General features: G+C 43.8%; 1 protein-coding gene across 1 annotated transcript in view; it reads right to left on the minus strand.

Annotated features, from left to right (window-relative positions):
* Nucleotides 1-19,878, minus strand: part of LOC137347824 (zinc finger protein 271-like) — a 179,512-nt gene that overhangs the window by 73,575 nt on the left and 86,059 nt on the right. Inside the window, exon 2 of the mRNA XM_068012855.1 lies at nucleotides 17,809-17,815. Coding sequence (XP_067868956.1) covers nucleotides 17,809-17,815 — 7 coding nt within the window. The remainder of the gene's footprint in view (nucleotides 1-17,808; nucleotides 17,816-19,878) is intronic.

Below are 19,878 nucleotides of genomic sequence, written 5' to 3' on the forward strand. Positions count from 1 at the left end.
ATTAAATTTTAAAAGTCCCCTTCTACCTTAACCAAATTTTAAAGTCCCTTTTTACCTTAGTCCCTTCACACTCACTCACACACATACACACAGGTTAACTGAACAAATAAAGAAAAAAGATTTTTAGATCAGAGCTCTGTTACAGACAAAAAGCGTTTGGGTTAACTACTTGCTCATTTTTGAAGGAAAGAGCAGATGAGATATGTTGTTCCAAACTGTCATACGGTCCAACATCTGAGCACCTGGACAGGTCTTTTTGAAACAGCTCTTTTTGAGCTGTGTTGAAAATTAATTTTAGCAGGCTTTCTTCAAATACAGGAACAGTGGACTTCACAGGGTCTTTATGGAATTTCTGGGACCTGAACTTGGTTGTAGTCTTCTGTTCTTCCTTGGAGTTCTCCTCTTCTTAAATTTCTTCAGCAGACTAGAATTTTATCTCCTTCCAGGAGGTAAAACCACACATACACTGACCAACAACCAGTTTTTCTGCTCTGCTACTATTGGGTTTCTCCAATCAAAGGAGCACTTGTCACTTTCCTGCCACTGTTGCCAAGGTTTGTGTTCCAACCCGTGCCCGTGCCAAGTGACAACAGCAACACTGCTTCCACTCTGGCTCACTCAGTGCAATTGATGGCTTCCTTTTCCAAAAAAAAAGCCTGGTCCAACCTTTATTCAGCTTAACCATAAAATTCCTTCAAAAAATATTCTTAACAAAACAATCAATTTCATAACAAACTCCTTGATAACTTTCTGTGATTCATGTACAATGACACCCAGGTCTCTGAAATTTCTCAGTCTCACCATTCAGAAAAAAAGTTCTTTTTTATTTTTCCTATTTAAGTGGATAACTTCACACTTCGCCACATTGTATTCTATCTGCCATTTTCTTGCCCACACACCCAACCTGTCTGTATCCCCCTGCAGCCTCTTTCTGTCCTCTTCCCTTCTTACTTTACCACCTAACTTTGTATCATCAGCCAGCCTGGATACATTACACTCAATCTTCTCATATGAGCCATTAATATAGATTGTAAATAGCTGAGGCACAAGTACTGATTCTTGCAGTACCCTGCTAGTTACAGCCTACCAACCTGAAAATGGCCCATTTATTCTGTCAGAAAAGTATTGCTTTTCTTTAAAAACTAAGAGGTCTGTGTGCCTTTCAAACTTTTTGTGAACAATGACTGCAGAGGCTTTGTATTTAAAGTACAGGCTACAGGGCAATTTGTATCCAAGCAACAGGAAAATTTTACGACAGTCTTATGACTTCTGTGGAAAGACTTTAGTTTTAGTTCTGCAGAGGGAAACAGAACAGCTGGCATTGGCTGGAGCTGTGATGTGCTGATAGACCAGATAAAAAGACATATTCTCTCTGAAAATAAGTTCTGCATTTCAAGGGAAAATGTGCTACATTTAAGGTGAGGTTTTGACCTGCCTAAAGAGAGAGGAAAAGACCCAGAGAAAAGAGGGATTGATACACTCAGAAGAAACACTGCTTTGGTGAAAGGAAGCCTGTGTTTTGGGTGTGGCAGGTTGCTGTTGCATCCAGTCAAGAATCCCTGCCTCAAAAGTGAGTTCTGTAGTTGCTGTGCTCTGTGGAGAAAGCTCCTTTGCTGAGAGTAAGTCCTGTTGAATTTTCTATTTTGGAAGCTCCTGAACTCTCAAAGTTTTTACTGTTAGACTGCTACTTTAACGTTTAAACAGACCTGTTGCTGAAAGATCTGCCTGCTGCAGACAAACTACCTTGAACGGCCACCTACCACAGTCTGTACATTAATTTCACCCGGATACTTCGAGCGGCATCTGACTATTTGACTCTGGGACACTTCACCGATCAATAAAATACTACCAGAAGTTATAACCCAGTTATTTTTTATTATTCCAAGGAAACTGTTGTAAAATCAATATTTCCATTTTCCCTGGTTAACTGTTGGTAATTGAATGTATGTGTGTGCATGAGGATTAAGACGGTTGAGGAGTTATATAATCTTTTCATAAATATAGATTCATCTCATTATCGTTTAAAACTTGATTTATTAATAAATAGTCAATGTTGTTGTTTCAAGAAGCCTGGTTTGGCATGCTTTATTCTGGGGATAAATAAAGTGATTAATTTGGCTATTTTTCCGGTAAGTGGGAAACTTTACTAATATGCTGTGACTTGTGGAGTAGTGGGACTGAAGTAACAGTGCATTACTCCTGCCTCAGTCTTAACAATTCATACTCTCTTATCTATCCATTAACCAATCCTCAATCCACGCTAATATATTACCTCAATCTCATGAGACCTACTTTTGTGTAATAATTTCTTGCGTGGTTCCTTATCGAATATTTTTTGTTTCTAGGTCAAGTGTGACATCACAGGCAAGCATGTAGGTGATTGGTTGGGGAAGAAGCTACCTGTTTAGTGAGTATCTGGTAAGTGATTAGGTCTATTCAAATCCTAACGTTTAAAATAGTAAAGGAACTAGTGGTTAGCTTCATAAAATATGTAAAAAAGGAAAATAAAATGAATAATTGAATAAAATAATTAAGTAGTTAATTAAAACACATTAAGGATGGCAGGACAGGTGATGTGTCATGGCTGCAGCATGTGAGAACTCCTGGATGCCAGTGTGATCCAGGGCAAACACGTCCGCAGTAAGTATTTGCAGCTTGAAGAGCTTTGGCTCAGAGTCATTGAACTGGAGTCCGAGCTGCAGACACTGACACATCAAGGAGGGGGAAAGTTACCTGGACACTTTGTACCAGGTGGTAGTCACACCTCTTAGGATAAGGTCTTCTGATTTGGTCAGTGGTCAGGGACAGGAGCGTGTGGCTGCGGCTGAGGCAGGTAAGGGGACCCAGAGGGCACGAGTGCAGGAGCCGCAGCCCTTGCGATTGTCCATCAGGTTTGAGATTCTTTCAGCTTGTTTGGATGAGAGTGGGGACTGCAGGGTTGATGAGCAACCTGACCATGGCACCATGGTACAGGAAGCCATTCAAATGGAGGGAGAAAAAGGGAATGTATTGGTAGTAGGGGATGGTATAGTTAAGCGAATTGACACTGTTCTCTGCAGCAAAGAGCGAGAGGCCAGATGGCTGTGTTGCTTGCCTTGTGCCAGGGTTTGGGACATCTGCTTAGGGCTGGAGAGGAACTTAAAGTGGGAGGGGGAGGATCCAGTCATCATGGTCCATGTAGGTACCAATAATGTAGGCAGGGGAAGGAAAGAGGTTCTGCATATGAGGAACTAGGCACCAAATTAAGCAGATCCTCAAAGGTAATTTGGATTATTACCTGAGCTATGTGCAAATTGACATTGGGCAAATAAGATTAGAGAAATGAATGCATAGCTCAAAGACTGGTGTGGTAGAATTGGGTTCCGGTTCATGGGGCACTGGCTCCAGTACTGGGGAAAATGGTGGCTATACCGTTGGGATGGTCTACACTTGAACCATATTGGGGAAGGTGTTCCAGTGAGCCGAATAACTAGGGAAGTAGAGAGGATTTTAAACTGAATAATGGCGGCACGGGATCAAATTTGGGAAGATATGGTAAATCAAGGACTCGAGACTGACAGGAAGGGACAGAGCGTACAAATCCAAGAGTAAATCAACAGATAAGGCTAGAGGTCGCAATAATAATAAAATGACTAAACTAAAGTCTCTGTATCTGAATGCACGCAGCATTTGAAACAAAACAGATGAACTGAGAGCGCAAACAGAAATAAATAAATATGATCTGATAGCCATTACAGAGTCATGGCTGCAGGATGACATAGATTGGAACCTGAATATTGAAGGGTACATGGCATTTAGGAAGGACAGGAAGCTAGGAAAAGATGGAAGGTTAGCTCTGTTAATTAATAGCGCAAAAGAGAGGGATGACCTAAGTTCAGGAGCCAAGGATGTAGAAGCAGTTTGCTTAGAAATGAGAAATCATAAAGGCAAGAAGTCACTTGTGGGAGTGGTGTACAGGCCACCTAACATTAACCACACTGTAGAACTGGGTATAAAGGAAGAAATAATGGCAGCTTGTCCGAAAGGTACGGTGATAATTATGGGAGATTTTAACCTACATATAGACTGGAAAAATCAGATGGGCAGAGGTAGCCTAGATGAGGAGTACATAGAATGTTTTGGGATAATTTCTTGGAACAGTACGTTTTGCAACCAAGCAAAGAGCTGAATTGTTATCGTTTATCGCAAGGGGAACTGAATACAAAAGTAGGGAGGTTATGCTTCAGCTATACAGGGCAATAAATAATCTGTTAGCATTCTTAATTACTTGCTGTACCTGCATACTAACGTTTTGCGATTCATGCACTCGGGCACCCAGATCCCTCTGCATCTCAGAGCTCTGCAATCTCTCACTATTTAGATAATATGCTTCTTTTTCATTCTTCCTGCCAAAATGGACAATTTCACATTATCCCACATTATACTCCATTTATCAGATCTTTGCCCACTCACTTAACCTATCTATATCCCTTTGTAGCCTCCTTATGTCCTCTTCACAACTTACTTTCCTACCTACCTTTGTGTCATCAGCAAATTTAGCAACCATACCTTTGGTCCTTTCAATCAAGTCCGTTATATAAATTGTAAAAAGTTGAGGCCCCAAGACTGATCCCTGTGACACATCCAGAAAATGACCCATTTATGCCTACTCTCCATTTCCTTATGATTTTCTAAATGCCCTGTTACCATGTCTAACTGGCCTTTAGTTCCCCATTTTCTCTCTCGCTTCCTTTCCTGAATAGCGAGGTTGTTTGCTACCTTTTGATCCTTGGGAACTGTTCTAGAATCTATAGAGTTCTGGAAAATCAAAACCAATGCATCCACTATCACTGCAGTTACACCTCTTTTTAAACCCTAGGATGCAGGTCATCAGGTCCAGGGGATTTGTTGCCACTTAGTCCCATTAATTTTTCCACTACTATTTCTTTACTTGGCCTGATTTCTTTCAGCTCCTCATTCTTGCTAGACTCTTGTTTCCCTATTATTTCTGGAATGTTTTTGTGTCTTCTACCATGAAGACAAATACAAAGTATTTGTTTAATGTCTCTTCCATTTCTCAATTCCCTGTTATAATTTCACCTGCCTCTGCTTCCAATGGGCCCACTTTTACTTTCTCTAATCTCTTCCTATTTACATTCCTATAGAAATGTTTACAATCTGTTTGTATGTCTCTAGCTCGTGTTATCTAATATTCTCCATTCTCTTTCCTGATCAAGTCCTTGGTCTTCGTTGCTGATTTCTAAAATTCTCCCAATCCTCAGGCTTACTACTCTTTTTGATAACATTAAAGCCTTTTTCTTTGATCTAATACTATCTTTAACTCCTCTTGTTAGCCAAGATTGGACCAATTTTTCTGTTGCGGGGGGGAGTGGTTTGTATCTAAAAGGAATGTATATTTGTTGCAAATTATGTGTTAATTCTTTAAATGTTAGCCATTGCTTGTTTACCGTCATATCTTTTAATGTAGTTGCCCAATCAACTTTTGCCAACTTGTCACTCATACCTATGTAATTTGCTTTGTTTAGATGCAAGACCCTAGTTTTATACTTAACTAAATCACTTTCAAACTCAATAAAAAAAATTCTACCATATTATAGTTGCACTTCACACGCAGCAAGGTTATTAATGAACTCTGAAGGTACAACTAATTATATCATGAAAGTGATGCATTTGAGTCTTAATTCAGCCTTATGTCATCTCCCAGTCGGCTTGTCCTCTCCTGTTCGTACTGGGTCAGGCCTTGTCCAACTCCAGCAGCCCCGATAACAGGAGCCAAAGGGACTTATTTTGCTGCTGGGGGCTGTTTGTTTCTTGAAGTTAAGATTATTATTATTAAATGACAACACACTGTGACCACCCATTATTCTCCCAGACACACCATCACCTCACCATCGGGATCATGTGTTTATGAAGGGGAAGTTGTTGTCCTATCTAGACCACCCTGAATACCCTTGCTCCATAACGGTCAGGGATCGAAGTTCCCAGTATTGTGCGAGGAGCCTCAGGGCATCAGTCTCAGTGATCCTGTAAAATAGAGGAACACATGAGCAGGAGAAGGCCATTCATCCCTCGAGCCTGTTTCACTGCCATTCAATTATATCATGACCGATCCATATCGCTACGACATTTAACTGTTTTGGTTTCATGTCCCAGTAACCTTATCCAATAAAAATACACCAATCACAAGTTTTGACATTTTCCATTCAGCCCCATTCTCAGCAGCATTTTGAGGGAGAGTGTTGCAGATTTCACTTCCCTTTGTGTGAAGAATCATTTCCTGACAGCACCCCTGAATGGCCCAGCTCTAATTTTAATGTTGCTAACCTTGTTCTGCATTCTGCCAACAGAGGAAATCATTTCTCTTTATCGACCCTACTAAATCCTTTAATCTTCTTGAACACCTCAATTAGATCACCCCTTATTCTTCTATACTCAATGGAATACAAGTCTAGTCTTTACAACCTGTCCTCACAATTTAACCCCTTTAGCCCAGGTATCATTCTGGTGAATGTGCGCTGCACTCCCTGCACAGCTGATGTATCCTTCCTGAGGTGTGGTGCCCAGAATTCAACACCTCACTTCAGATGATGTGTGACCAGAGTTGCACACAACTGCAGCATTACTTTCACCCTTCAGATAAAGGCTAACATTCCATTAGTCATTTTAATTCCCTTTTTCACCTGTCCACTAGTTTTTAGTGATTTCTGTACATGAAACCCTAAATCTCTGTCCTTCCAGTTCCTAACTTCTAATCATTTAGAAAATATTCTGATCCATCTTCCTTGGATCTAATGTGAATGACCTCACACTTGCCCACACTGAACTCCTTCTGCCACAGTTTTGCCCGTTCACTAAATCTAATAATGTCCCCTTTCAACCTTTTGTTCCTATCTACAATACTCAAATGTGCCACCTAACTCACTATCAGCAACAAACTTGGATATACGGCTCTCTATTCCTTCATCAAAGTCATTGATAAATGTAGTGGAAAGCCGAGGTCCCAGTACAGATCCCTGGGAGACATCGCTAGTCACATCCTGTCAGCTGGAGTACATACCCAATGTCCTACTCTTTGTCTCCTACCTCCTAATCAATTCCCTATCCATGTAATATGTTGCCTCTAATTCCATGTATTTTCATTTTTGCTAACCGTCTCTTGTATGGAACCTTATCGAATGCCTTTTGGAAGTCAAAATAAGTAACATCCATAGACATTCCCTTATTTACCACATTAGTGACCTCCTCAAAAATACAAAATGTTTAGGTAGACATGACTTAATCAACTTTTACAAATCCATGCTATCCCTCTCTGATCAGTTCATATTTGCCCAAGTCTTAATAGGGTGAATGATTGAGACTGCACAGATCCCTGAACCTCATTACTAGAGATTTTTCCCATTGATGAACCTCTTATCATCCTATTTATGGCAGACATAAGACGTGGAGTTAATTTCTCTATCCTCTCCTCTTCTGTCTCTGTCCATCTCTCTTTTCCCCATTTCTCTTTCTTCTACCTCTGTCCTTCTGTCTTTCACTTTGTCTTCTGTATATTGTTGTGCCTTTTATTCTCTGTCCCTGTATATATATATATCTATCTTTCTCACTCTTCCTCCCTCTGTCTCTCATTTTGTCATGATTTCATTTACTCTGGATGTCTCCCATGCTTTTTCTGTCTGTCTATCCGTCTCTCTCTCCATCTCGCTGAGTTTCATTTTCTGTTACAATGACATTTATTCTCCACTTCTGACAGAACAGCTGCTACTCCAAGTCAAAACAACACCCAAAATGAGCCCAGGGCTGTGAACTCATACTCAATTGGAGCAATGTTCCCATTCATTTCCAATCAAGGTCCGTGAAGTGCAGTATGGGTAAGAACAACTTTAACCAGAACAAAGTGATTATTGGCAACGCAGCCGGCAGCTGATTGGCTCCTACTCTCTGCACATGCGCTGCATTCCACATTGCCAGGACTGTTTTTTCTTTTTTTTTATTCATTCATTCATGGGATGTGGGTGTCACTGGCTATGCCAGCATTTATTGCCCATCCCTAATTGTCCTTGAGAAGGTGGTGGTGAGCTGCCTTCTTGAACCGCTGCAGTCCATGTGAGGTAGGTACACCAACAGTGCTGTTAGGAAGGGAGTTCCAGGATTTGACCCAGCGACAGTGAAGGAACAGCGATATAGTTCCAAGTCTGGATGGTGTGTGACTTGGAGGGGAACTTGCAGGTGGTGATGTTCCCATGCATCTGCTGCTCTTGTCCTTCGAAGTGGTAGGCGCATGCGCAGATGTTATCGCGTAACACGGGCAGGGAGCAGGGGTGGGGGAGAGTGGGGAGAGCGCGGCCGAAGACTTTGGTGGTAGCAGGTGGGCTCTCCTCCTCCTCCCCCCCCCTCCCACCCACTCACTTCCGCCCACCCACTCCTCTCTCCCCCCACCCCCCCCCCCCCCCCCCCCGCCTGCTCGCTCCCTCCCCCCATCCCTGGCCTGCTTGCCCGGTCCGCCCACTCCCTCCCCTACCCCCCCTCGCTCGCTCCCTCACTCCCCTTCCTGGCCCGCTCGCTCCCTCTTTGGCCCGCTCGCGCACTCCCTCCGGCCATTGTGTGCTGCCATGTGTTTAGGTTGCCTTCTTGTGATTATTTGAGCAGCTCCATCTTTAGTCCTGGCAACTGCCTGAAGTCGCAGACTGTGATGTTTTAGAGGCACAGGCTGCATTTGTGCATGTGCCACTGCAGTGCCACCTAGTGGTTGCACTGTCAGCGAATGCAGCCTTCATAAATTGAGGTATTGAGTGCAAAAGCAGGGAGGTTACAATGAATCTTTGTAAAACTTTGGTTAAGCCACAACTAAAGTATTGCATTCGGTTCTTGTCATCACACTTTAGAAAGGATATGAAGGTCCTGGAGAAGGGTGCAGGTTAGAGAAGCTGGGGTTGTTCTCCTTGGAACAAAGGAGATTGTGGGAAGATCTGATATACGTGTGCAAGATTATGACAGTTTTAAGATAAGGTAGACAAAGAAAAGCTGTTCCCATTAGCTGATTGGACAATGTGATGGAAATCCCACATGCCAAATGGAAAATATTAATTTTGTCATATGGAACTTTGCCTGAGACTTTCTACTGGACATTATTATAAATAACTTTTAAAAAGCAGAATTGAGCAGCTAAAGGTGGCCACGCACAATTTGTATATGAGAAGCCAAAAGCCGGCTAGGGGACAGAGATAATTACCCAGTCTAACCAGAGCAAAGGAGGTGCTCCCTGATTCAATTAACGAGAATGATTTTGTCAACGTTGGTCGACAAAAACCATCGACACCTATTGACTTTGTAAGAGCCAACCCCCCCCATCCCCTACCAAGTATGTCTGAACAGCCTTGAATTTCTAAGATCATTTCAGAAGCTTCTGCTTTAAAGAGGTGACATGACTACCTGTGTAAATCAGAGTTTGTGAATTGTACCCCAGAAAGCAGAACTCCAAAGAAGGAACTCTCTCTCGCTCCCTCCCTCTCCAGCAAAGTCTCAGCGGGGCCTCAGCTGCATCTAGATCCTCACAGTCATCAACAAAGAGGATGGATAAAGCCTCTCTTTGGCCTTCTGGTACCAGCGAAGCAAGCCTGAATTGTGCACGTGGCCCAGTGAGGAGTTCAAGAATTCAACTTCAACTAAGGACATAGACTACACTTCTGTATTTAAATTCCATGTTTATTAAGGACTGTACTCCAACCTCCCAACTCTGTTTTTCCCCTTTTTTTTTATTCGTTCATGGGATGTGGGCATCTCTGGCTAGGACAGCATTTATTGCCCATCCCTAATTGCCCTTGAGAAGGTGGTGGTGAGCCGCTTTCTTGAATCGCTGCAGTCCCTGTGGGGTAGGTACACCCAGAGTGCTGTTAGGAAGGGAATTCCAGGATTTTGACCCAGTGACAGTAAAGGAATGGTGATATAATTCCAAGTCAGGATGGTGTGGCTTGGAGGGGAACTTGCAGGTGGTGTTGTTCCCACGCAGCTGCTGTTCTTGGCCTTCTAGGTGGTAGAGTCACAGGTTTGGAAGATGCTGTCTAAGGAGACTTGGTGCATTGCTGCAGTGCATCTTGTAGATGGTACACACTGCTGCTACTGTGCATCATTGGAGGGAGTGAATATTTGTGGATGGGGTGCCAATCAAGCGGGCTGCTTTGTGTCGATGGTGTTGAGCTTCTTGAGTGTTGTTGGAGTTGCACCTATTCAGGCAAGTGGAGAGTATTCCATCACACTCCTGACTTGTGCCTTGTTGAGTCAGGAAGTGAGTTACCCACCACAGGATTCCTAGCCTCTGACCTGCTCTTGTAGCCATGGTATTTATATGGCTACTTCAGTTGAGTTTCTGGTCAATCGTGATCCCCAGGATGTTAGTGAGGAATTCAGTGATCGTAATGCCATTGTTGTCAAGGGGAGATGGTTAGATTCTCTCTTGTTTGAGATAGACATTGCCTGACACTTGTGTGGCACGAATGTTACCTGCCACTTATCAGCCCAAGCCTAGATAGTCTTCAGGACTTGCTGCATTCTACACCAACTGCTTCAGTATCTGTGGAGTCGCGAATCAGTAAACGTCCCCACTTCTGACTTTATGATTGAAGGAAGGTCATTGATGAAGCGGCTGAAGATGGTTGGGCCTAGGACACTACCCTGAGGAACTCCTGCAGTGATGTCCTGACGCTGAGATGACTGACCTCCAACAACCACAACAATCTTCCTTTGGGCTAGGTATGACTCTAACCAGCGGAATGTTCCCCCCGATTCCCATTGACTCCAGTTTTGCTAGGGTTCCTTGATGCCATACTTGGTCAAATGCTGCCTTTATGTCAAGGGTAGTCACTCTCACCTCACGAGTTCAGCTCTTTTTCTCTATCTATTTGTGTGTGTGTGTGCCTCTCGTGTGAATGTGAGCTGGATGTGTCATGTATTTTAGTAATTTTAACTGGTTTATAGTGATATGTTAATAAATTTACATCTTTCTTGTTTAAACTCAAGAAAACCTGTCTGGTTCATCTGCAAATATATATTAGAGTAACAGGAGCAAGCGCTCACTGAATTGGTAGGTTAAATCACTGTTAAAAGGATAAAATTGTTGCAGTCAAACCAGGGAATGGGTGAAAAGGGAGCAGTGAGTGGTAATGACCTGGAACTCGCTGCCTACGAGGGTGTTAGAAGCAGAGATGATCAAGGATTTCAGAAGGAAATTGGACAGGCACTTGAGGGAAATAAACTGGCAGGACTACGGGGATAGAGCGGGGGAATGGGACTGACTGGATTGCTGTACAGAGAGCTGGCATTGAATCAAAAGCTCCTTCTGTGCCGTAATGGCTCGATGACTCATTTGTGTAATCTCTCCTCGTAATTTAACCCTGGAGTCCAGGTATCATTCAGGTAAATCTACACTGCGTTTGCTACGAGAGTATATTTTTTTGTGGAATATGTTTTAAGGACTTAGTTGAATTATGGACATTGAGTCATCTGGAATCTGATGAGCTGCTGAACTTTGTTTCTTTTTTGGAGAAAGGTCATCAGAAGGTTCCTGGGTTTTGGCTTGTAAACAGGTCTTACTGGAAGGCACCTGTCTGTGGATAATCACCCAGCAGGGGTTGTTTTTGACTTTGTGAGATGTTTACAAAGAAGTGACGGGTTAAGATTTATAGCAATCAGGAGGCTTGAACTCTAGAATATTTTTAGTTTCAATTTGAACTGTTACAAAAAGACAGTTGGTTTTTGCCTGTGAAGATGACTCCGCTCTCTCTCTCTCGAAAAGAAACCCTGAAAACAGTGTCTTAGTTTCCTATTTCCAACTGTATTTGAAAAAACCCTGCATATTTGAAGGAACCCTGTGTATCAAAAGGTGTGGGTACTGAAAACCCTTGTTGCTGTATTTCTGAAGTCTCTACAGCTGCATTTCTTGGAAAGCCTATCCAAACTGATCTTCAACATCACCTGGAAAGAACTGTTCTAGGAAGATCCCAGTGACAGCTGTCCATACACCTTTGAGACACCAAACCAAGTATTCTGCCGAAGTGGTCTTTTTTCGTTTACTTTGTAACAGCATTGCAAACAACAATCTTTTTATTTTTCCAGTTAACGGTGTGTGTGGGGGGCTAGGATAGAGAAGGGGCTTTGATATGTTGATTTGTGTTGTGTGTTTTCCTTCATTATTGGTTAAGACTTGTTTTATAATAAACTGATAATTTTGTTGTTTATTAAAGAAACCTGATTGGTGTGTTTTATTCTGGGAAAATAGAGTATATGATTGACCATATTGGTAAATGGGAAAATTTAAATATATGTGACCTGTGGAGAAGTGGGACTAGTATAAAGAGTGCACTCCTCCTGTCACAGTCGTAGCCCATTTCCTCCAAGGCCAATATATCCTTCCAGTGAACACAATACTCTAGGTCTAACCAGGGTTTTGTGTGGCTCGGTGCTTTTTCAGTCACACTGATACCTGAAATCTTTCACACAGACAGATCAGACAAACCTTTTTCCTTCCACGTTCAAATGTCAGTGACATTCAGGTTCTGACGAATCGAGTAACTCTGTCAGATCTTGATGTGATGTTTGGTTTGAGTTTGCTGTATGTAAATCCTCCCCTTCTAAAGACCTGTGAAAGGAGTTTACAAAGTCGTCACTGTCAGTCCAGGCCAGAAGTTCAGAAGAGAAATGTCACCACCACTTGGAATGACATTTTAATTTGATTTAGCCAAGTTTCATTTGTAGTTTTTGTTACAGTATATTACTGGTGTCCCTACCTTTAAGTTACTGATGCAACAAAAAATACCTACACAGGTCAGGGGCTAATTTCCACATCCAACACCCACCCGCACACAAACTGGCTCTGCATTGGTCTGTCTGTGCTTCTCGACTCAATTCTGTGAGCAGGGCTTGCAATAAAACAAAATACATCGGCTGCTAGAAATCTGAAATAAAAGGAGATTTCACTCAAAATACTTAGCAGGCCAGGCAGCATCTGTGGAGAGAGATACAGAGTGAACATTTCAGGTGGATCGAGCAGCCGGAGCCTGGAACTCGGAGTGGGAGAAGGAGAGGAGAGGTAATACAGGCCAACACTCACAGCAACCTCCAATCCACCTACATTACTGGGATAGGGAGACAGAGTTTAGAAACACTCACCAACCAGACTCAAGTAAAACATCCCAGGAGGAAAAAGGGGAGCAGTGTGTGTACCTGCCCTGATATCCCCCTCCCCAGGCCTGTCAGTCAAAGCCCCCACTCCTCCCAGTCCACAGCTCAGCCTTGCAGCTTCCTGCACCTTGAGCCAGTCCTGCCCTGGTGTGGCCCAGTCCAAGGGGAGTCTTTGTGGACCCAGGGAGTGGGGGAGGGGGACCTCCTGCCCTGTAATATGGCCCAAATGGTTCCTCCCTCCCCCAGGCCCTTTATAACTGAGCTAAGTTTCCTTTAAACTTTGCCCTTTGATGTTACAGAAACTGAACTGGATCAGCCACATAAATACCATGGCTACAAGAACAGGTCAGAGGCTAGGGATCCTGCAGCAAGTAACTCACCTCCTGACTCCCCAAAGCCTGTCCACCATCTACAAGGCACAGGCAGGAGTGTGATGCAGTACTCTCCACTTGTCTGGATGGGTGCAACTCCAACAACACTCAAGAAGCTCGACACCATCCAGGACAAAGCAGCCCGCTTGATTGTCACCCCATCCACAAACGTTCACTCCCTCCACCACCAATGCAAAGTGGCAGCAGTGTGTACCATCTACACTGCAGCAACACACCAAAGCACCTCAGACAGCACCTTCCAAACCTGCAACCTCTACCACCTAGAAGGGCAAGGGCATCAGATGAATGGGAACAGCAACACCTGGAAGTTCCCCTCCAAGCCACACACCATCCTGACGGAACTATATCGCTGTTCCTTCACTGTCACTGGGTCAAAATCCTGGAACTCCCTTCCTAACAGCACTGTGGGTGTACCTATCCCACATGGACTGCAGAATTTAAAGAAGGCAGCTCACCACCACCTTCTCAAGGGCAATTAGCCAGCGACACCCACATCCCAAGAACGAATAATAAAAAGGCTGTATTTGCTGACAACGCAACCGCGAGGTGGTGCAGTATTGGCACATGCACAACTGCAGTCTCCCACTAAAACGTCACTGTCCTGCGACATCTCAGGCTGCTACCAGTAATAAAGATGGCGCTGCTCAATTTGTCACAAAAAGCAATGCAGCCTTAAGCCCAAATCGCACAGTGGCTGCGATCACTGCCTCCACCCCGTCCCCAACAGTACCCCCGCTCCTTCCTGCCATCGTGCTTCTCTTTGCTGCTCTCTCTCGCGCCTGTTTGCTCACCATTCGCTCCCCGCCTCGCCATTTCTCCTGCTTCACTGTTTCTCCCCCCTCGGCCACTTGCTCCCCGCCATGCCGCTGTCTTACCTCAGCCATTCGCTCCCGCCCTCGCCACTTCCCACCTCGGCCACTTGCTCCCCCCCCCGCCAGCTGCTTGCTCTAGGCCTTGCCGCTTCCCTCCTCTTGGCCACTGGCTCCCATGTCACCCCATCACACCTCAGCCGCTCGCTCCCCGCCTTGCTGCTTTGGCAGCTCGCTCCCCGCGGCTTCTTCAGGCAGAGTGGCAGACAGCGATCGGCCGAAGGGGGAAGAGACGAGGCCGGAAGCGAGTGGCTGAGGGGGGGAAGCGGTGAGGCCTGCAGTGCGGCCACAAGTGGGGGGGGGGGCGACACGGGGAGCAAGTGGCCAAAGGGGGAAGCGGCGAGGGCAAGTAGCTGAGGGAAGGCAGTGGCAAGGCGGGATGGAGTGGGAAATTGAAAGCAGCGATTGAAGCAGGGATGGCAGGAGGGAGTGAGGTACGATTCAGGGCAATGGAGCTGGCAATCGCGGCTATTGAGGGGTGATGACATCATTGCATTGTGACGCTAGCGCGCACATTCATACTGGCAAGCTGGCAAATGTTCACGAGCACTGATGACGTCCGCGATCGCTCAGCGCATTCTCTGCGTTGTAAGGAGTCACTGATTTTTCTTTCACTCTGCACACAGGGGCTGGGGAGCTGAACCCAGCTAGAGTAGAGGGAGGGAGAAAACTGGCAGTGGAGGAAAGAAATGGTGCGATGGTTTGGATTTCAGCACCGGAAGGAGGTAGTGTGTGGGACAGGGATTTACAGCTTTGGCGGAACAAGAGAGGAAAAAATGTGCCACAGAAACTGGAATTGTCTGTACTGAATTTCTATCCTGTACTTACAACTGATGACTTTTATAAACTCCTTTTACAGGATATTAGAAGGGGAGAATTTGCAGATGGGAAATTCAAACCAAATATCACGTAAAGATCAGACAGTCACTCGATTCATCAGGACCTGAACATCATTGGCCTCTGAATGTGGAGGGAGAAATGTTTGTCTGTTCTATCTGTGGGAAAAGATTTCAAACATCAGTGTGCCCCCACTCAGTTTACAAATTGAATCCGATTTCTCTAATTGTATTTCCCAACTCAGATACATGGCCTCATTTATTTTCTTCTTCTGAGCCCCTGAACTCCATCTGGCAGTGTCACGTTGGCGAGTGGTGATTGATTGTCCTAGAAAGCAACAGGAAGAAGCTCAGAGGCCAGAGGACCCAGGGATTGCTTCTGTTAGCAATCGCAGGGCTTGAGGGCTGGAACCTGAGTCAGCCAGTCAGGTAAGTGTGAACCCCTGGTAATCAATTTATCCTTTAAAAGTTAAATCAATGTTTCTTTTATCAGAACAGTTTAACATTTGTAAGTATTTTGTTTTCCTGGAATTCCTGTTCTGAGGTTCAGACACTTAAGTGCCAAGTGGGCCAGGTATTTAGAGGGCATTCATTTCTCTCTTTCCATGGAATCATAGAATGGTTACAACACAAAATGAGGCCATTCAGCCCATCATGTCTGTTCTAACTCTCTGAAGGAGCAATTCACCTATTGCCACTGCCCCACCTTCTCCCTATAGCCCTGCACATTATTCCTTTTCAGATAATAATCCAATTCCCTCTTGAATGCCTCAACTGAACCTGCCTGCACCACAATCTCAGGCAATGCATTCTGGATCCTAACCACTCACTACACGAAAAAAGTTTCCTCATGTCGCCAATGCTTCTTTTGCCAGTCACCTTAAATCTATGACCTCTGGTTCTCGATCCTTCCATCATTGGGGACAGCTTTTCCCTATTTACTCTATCCAGACCCCCATGATATTGAACACCTCTATCAAATCTCCTCTCCTTCAAGGAAAACAGTCCCAACTTCTCCAATCTATCCACAGACATTAAGTTCCTCATCCCTGGAACCATTTTGTGACTCTTCTGCACCATCTCTAATGCCGTCACATCTTTCCTAAAATGTGGCACACAGAAGTGGACACAATACTCCAGCTGAGGCCGAATCATTGTTCTATACAAGCTTAACATAACTTCCTTACTTTTGTACTCTATGTCCCTATTAATGAAGCCTGGGATGCTGTATGCTCTATTAACGACTCTCTCAACCTGTCCTGCCACAGTCAATGACTTATGCGCATATGCACCCAGGTCCCTTTGTTCCTGCACCCCTTTTAGAATTGTACCCTTTCTTTTATATTGTCTCTTCGCGTTTTTCTTCCCAAAATGAATCACTTCACACTTCTTTGCATTAGATTTCATCAGCCACTTGCCTGCCCATTCCACCAACCTGTCTATGTCCTTTTGAAGTTCTACACTATCCATCTCACAGTGCACGATGTTTCCAAGTTTCATATCATTCGCAAATTTTGAAGTTGTGCCCTATACACCAAGGTTTAGGTCATTAATATGTAATATATGAGCAAGCATCCCAACATTGACCCCTGGGGCACTCCACTATAAATCTCCCTCCAGTCCAAAAAGCATCTATTAACCACTCCTCAGTTTCCTGTCACTCAGCCAATTTCATACCCATGTTCTATCCCTTTTATTCCACGAGCTATAACTTTGTTCACAAGTCTGTTGTGTGGCACTGTATCAAATGCTATTTGGAAGTCCATGTGCACCACATCAACAGCATTGCCCTGATCAATCTTCTCTGTTACCTCAAAAAACTCCAGGAAGTTTGATAAACACGGTTTGCCCTTCACAAATCCATGCTGGTTTTGCCTAATTGACCCGCATTTGCCCAAGTGAATATAAATTTTGTCCCAAATTATCATTTCTAGACATTTCCACACCACCAAGGTTAAACTAACCGGCCTGTAGTGGCTGGGCTTATCTTTGCACTCTTTTTTTAAACAAAAGTGTAGCGCTTGCAATTCTGCAGTCCTCTGGCACCACCCCTGAATCTAACAAAGACTGGGAAATTATGGCCAGTGCCTCCACAATTTCCACTCGCACTTCCCTCCATATCCTTGGAAGCATCTCATCTGATTCCGGTGCATTATCAACTTTAAGTACAGATAGCCTATCCAATACCTCCTCCTTATCAATTTTAAATCCTTCAAGTACATGAATTACCTCCTCTTTCACTATGAACTGTGCAGCATCTTCTTCCTTGATCAAGACAGATGCAAAGTATTCATTTAATACCTCAGCCATGCTCCCTGCCTCCCCTTTTTGCTCCCCAATTGGCCCCACTCCTCCTTTTACCACCCTTTTACTATTAATATGCCCACAGAAGACTTTTGGATTCTCTTTTATATTAGCTGCCAGTCTCTCTTCGTACTCTCTCGTTGCTTCTCCACTTCTCAAGGGCCATTAGGGATGGGCAATAAATGCTGGCCTAGCTAGCGATGCCCAAATCCCATGAACGAATAATAAAAAAACTTCCCCTCTGAACCTTCTATATTCAGCTTGGTTCTTGGTTGTATTATTCACCTGACATCTGTCATAAGCACACTTTCTCTTCTTCATCTTAATCTCCATCTCTTTCGTCATCCAGGGAGCTCTAGATCTGTTCTAGATTCCCCTTCATGGGATTATACCCTGATGGTGCCCGAACTATCTCTTCTTCAAAGGCAACCTATTGTTCAGTTACCGTTTTGCCTGCCAACCTTTGATTCCAATTTATCTGGGTCAGATCCATTCTTACCCCATTGAAGTTGACTTTCCCCCAGTTGATTATTCCTACTCTGGCTTGTTCCTTGTCTTTTTCCATGGCCAACCTTAGCCTTATGATACAATGATCACTGTCCCTAAATATTCTCCTACTGACAACTGATCCACTTGGCCCACCTCATTCCCAAGAACCAGGTCTAGCAGTGCCTCCTTTCTCGTTGGACTGAAAACATACTGCTGTAGAAAATCCTCCTGAACACACCCTCGAAACTCTTGTCCCTCACCGCCCTTTACACTACAACTATCCCAGTCTATATTTGGATAATTAAAATCCCCCATTATAACTACTCTATAAATCTTGCACCTCTCTGTAATTTTCTTGCAAATTTGTTCCTCTACATCTTTCCTGATAGTTAGTAACCTATAGTCTACACCGAGCAAGATAATTGCACCTTTTTTTTCCTCATCTCCAGCCAAATAGATTCTGTCCTTCATCCCTCTGGGACATTCTCTCTCTGCAGCATGGCAATGTTCTCCTTAATCAAAACTGCCACTCCTCCCCATTTCCTTCTTTTCCTGAACACTTTGTATCCATGAATATTAGTACCCAGTCCTGCCCTTTTAGTCAGGTCTCCATTATCACCACATCATCATCCTTTCACATGGCTATCTGCACCAGCAGCTCACCAACCTTACTTACCACACTCTGCACTTTTACATACATGCACAGTAACCTAATTTAAACTTTCTTTCCTTCTTACTCTGATTCCACCCAATACCTGACTACTTCCTACTCCAGGGCAATCTGTCTTTCCCAATTCTCTGTGCACCTATATGGATACAGATAAAACATAATAAAGGATCAATCACACTAATAAGTGTTATCTAATAGTGGAAGGGAGGTGGAGGAAGAAATATGCAAACAAACTGAGAAACTGAGTAAAAAAAAAATAGAATAATAATCATGGGGGATTTCAACGACCCTGATATTAATTGAACTGAAAAGGTAGGTAAATGGGACAAGGGAATGGAGTTCCTACCATGTGTCCAGTTCTCCTTTCTAACCCTGCACTGAGTGTTGTTGGAGACACAGAGGGTGAAGAAGGGAGTTTGGTAAGTGAGTGGATTTTAAGGGTTAATCTCTCAACACTAGTTTTTGTTTCGTTTACATTTAACAATTAATTGAAATTCCTGTTTCAATTAAGAGGTAAGTTAAGTTTCATGCAGTTTTAAACAGGGGTATAGAAACACTCAGAGTAGCTGTAGCTAGTTAATTAGATAGTTAGCTTAAACCGGTTTCTGAGCTGCAGCAGAACTCTAGCACAGCTGACACAGCATTGTTTTCAGAGTATAAATTCAGGGGACTCTCAGTGCTACTTATCTGCACTGAGTGTTGCTGGAGTCACAGAGTGTGCAGAAGCGAGTTTGGTAAGTGAGGGAGTTCAGTAAGGAGGGCACTATAAATTAAGAAAAAAATAAATTTGACTGCACTGAGAAGTGCTTTGAGTGCACAGAGTGTTAATTTGGAATTTGTGAGGGAGGGAGGTGCTCCTTTCTTTTTTCTTCTACCTTTTCTCAGCCTCCAGTAGCTGCCTCGCTCTTCGGTACAGGGGAAGAAGCTGATTGGTGAATAACTGCTAAGTTATTCTACTTCTCATTGTAATAAAAAGTTTTTAAAGTTATGGTATGGCAGGTCAGCTCAGCCAAGTGGAATGCACATCCTGTGGTATGTGGGAAGAAATGGATGTACCACATCTCCTAGATGAACAAATCTGCAGGAAGTGACCTCCTTACTGGCTGCAGAAGCTTGAGCTCTGGGTTTTGGAGCTTGAGTGGTGG

The sequence above is a fragment of the Heterodontus francisci genome, chromosome 32, assembly GCF_036365525.1.
Source record: "Heterodontus francisci isolate sHetFra1 chromosome 32, sHetFra1.hap1, whole genome shotgun sequence".
NCBI lineage: Eukaryota > Metazoa > Chordata > Chondrichthyes > Heterodontiformes > Heterodontidae > Heterodontus > Heterodontus francisci.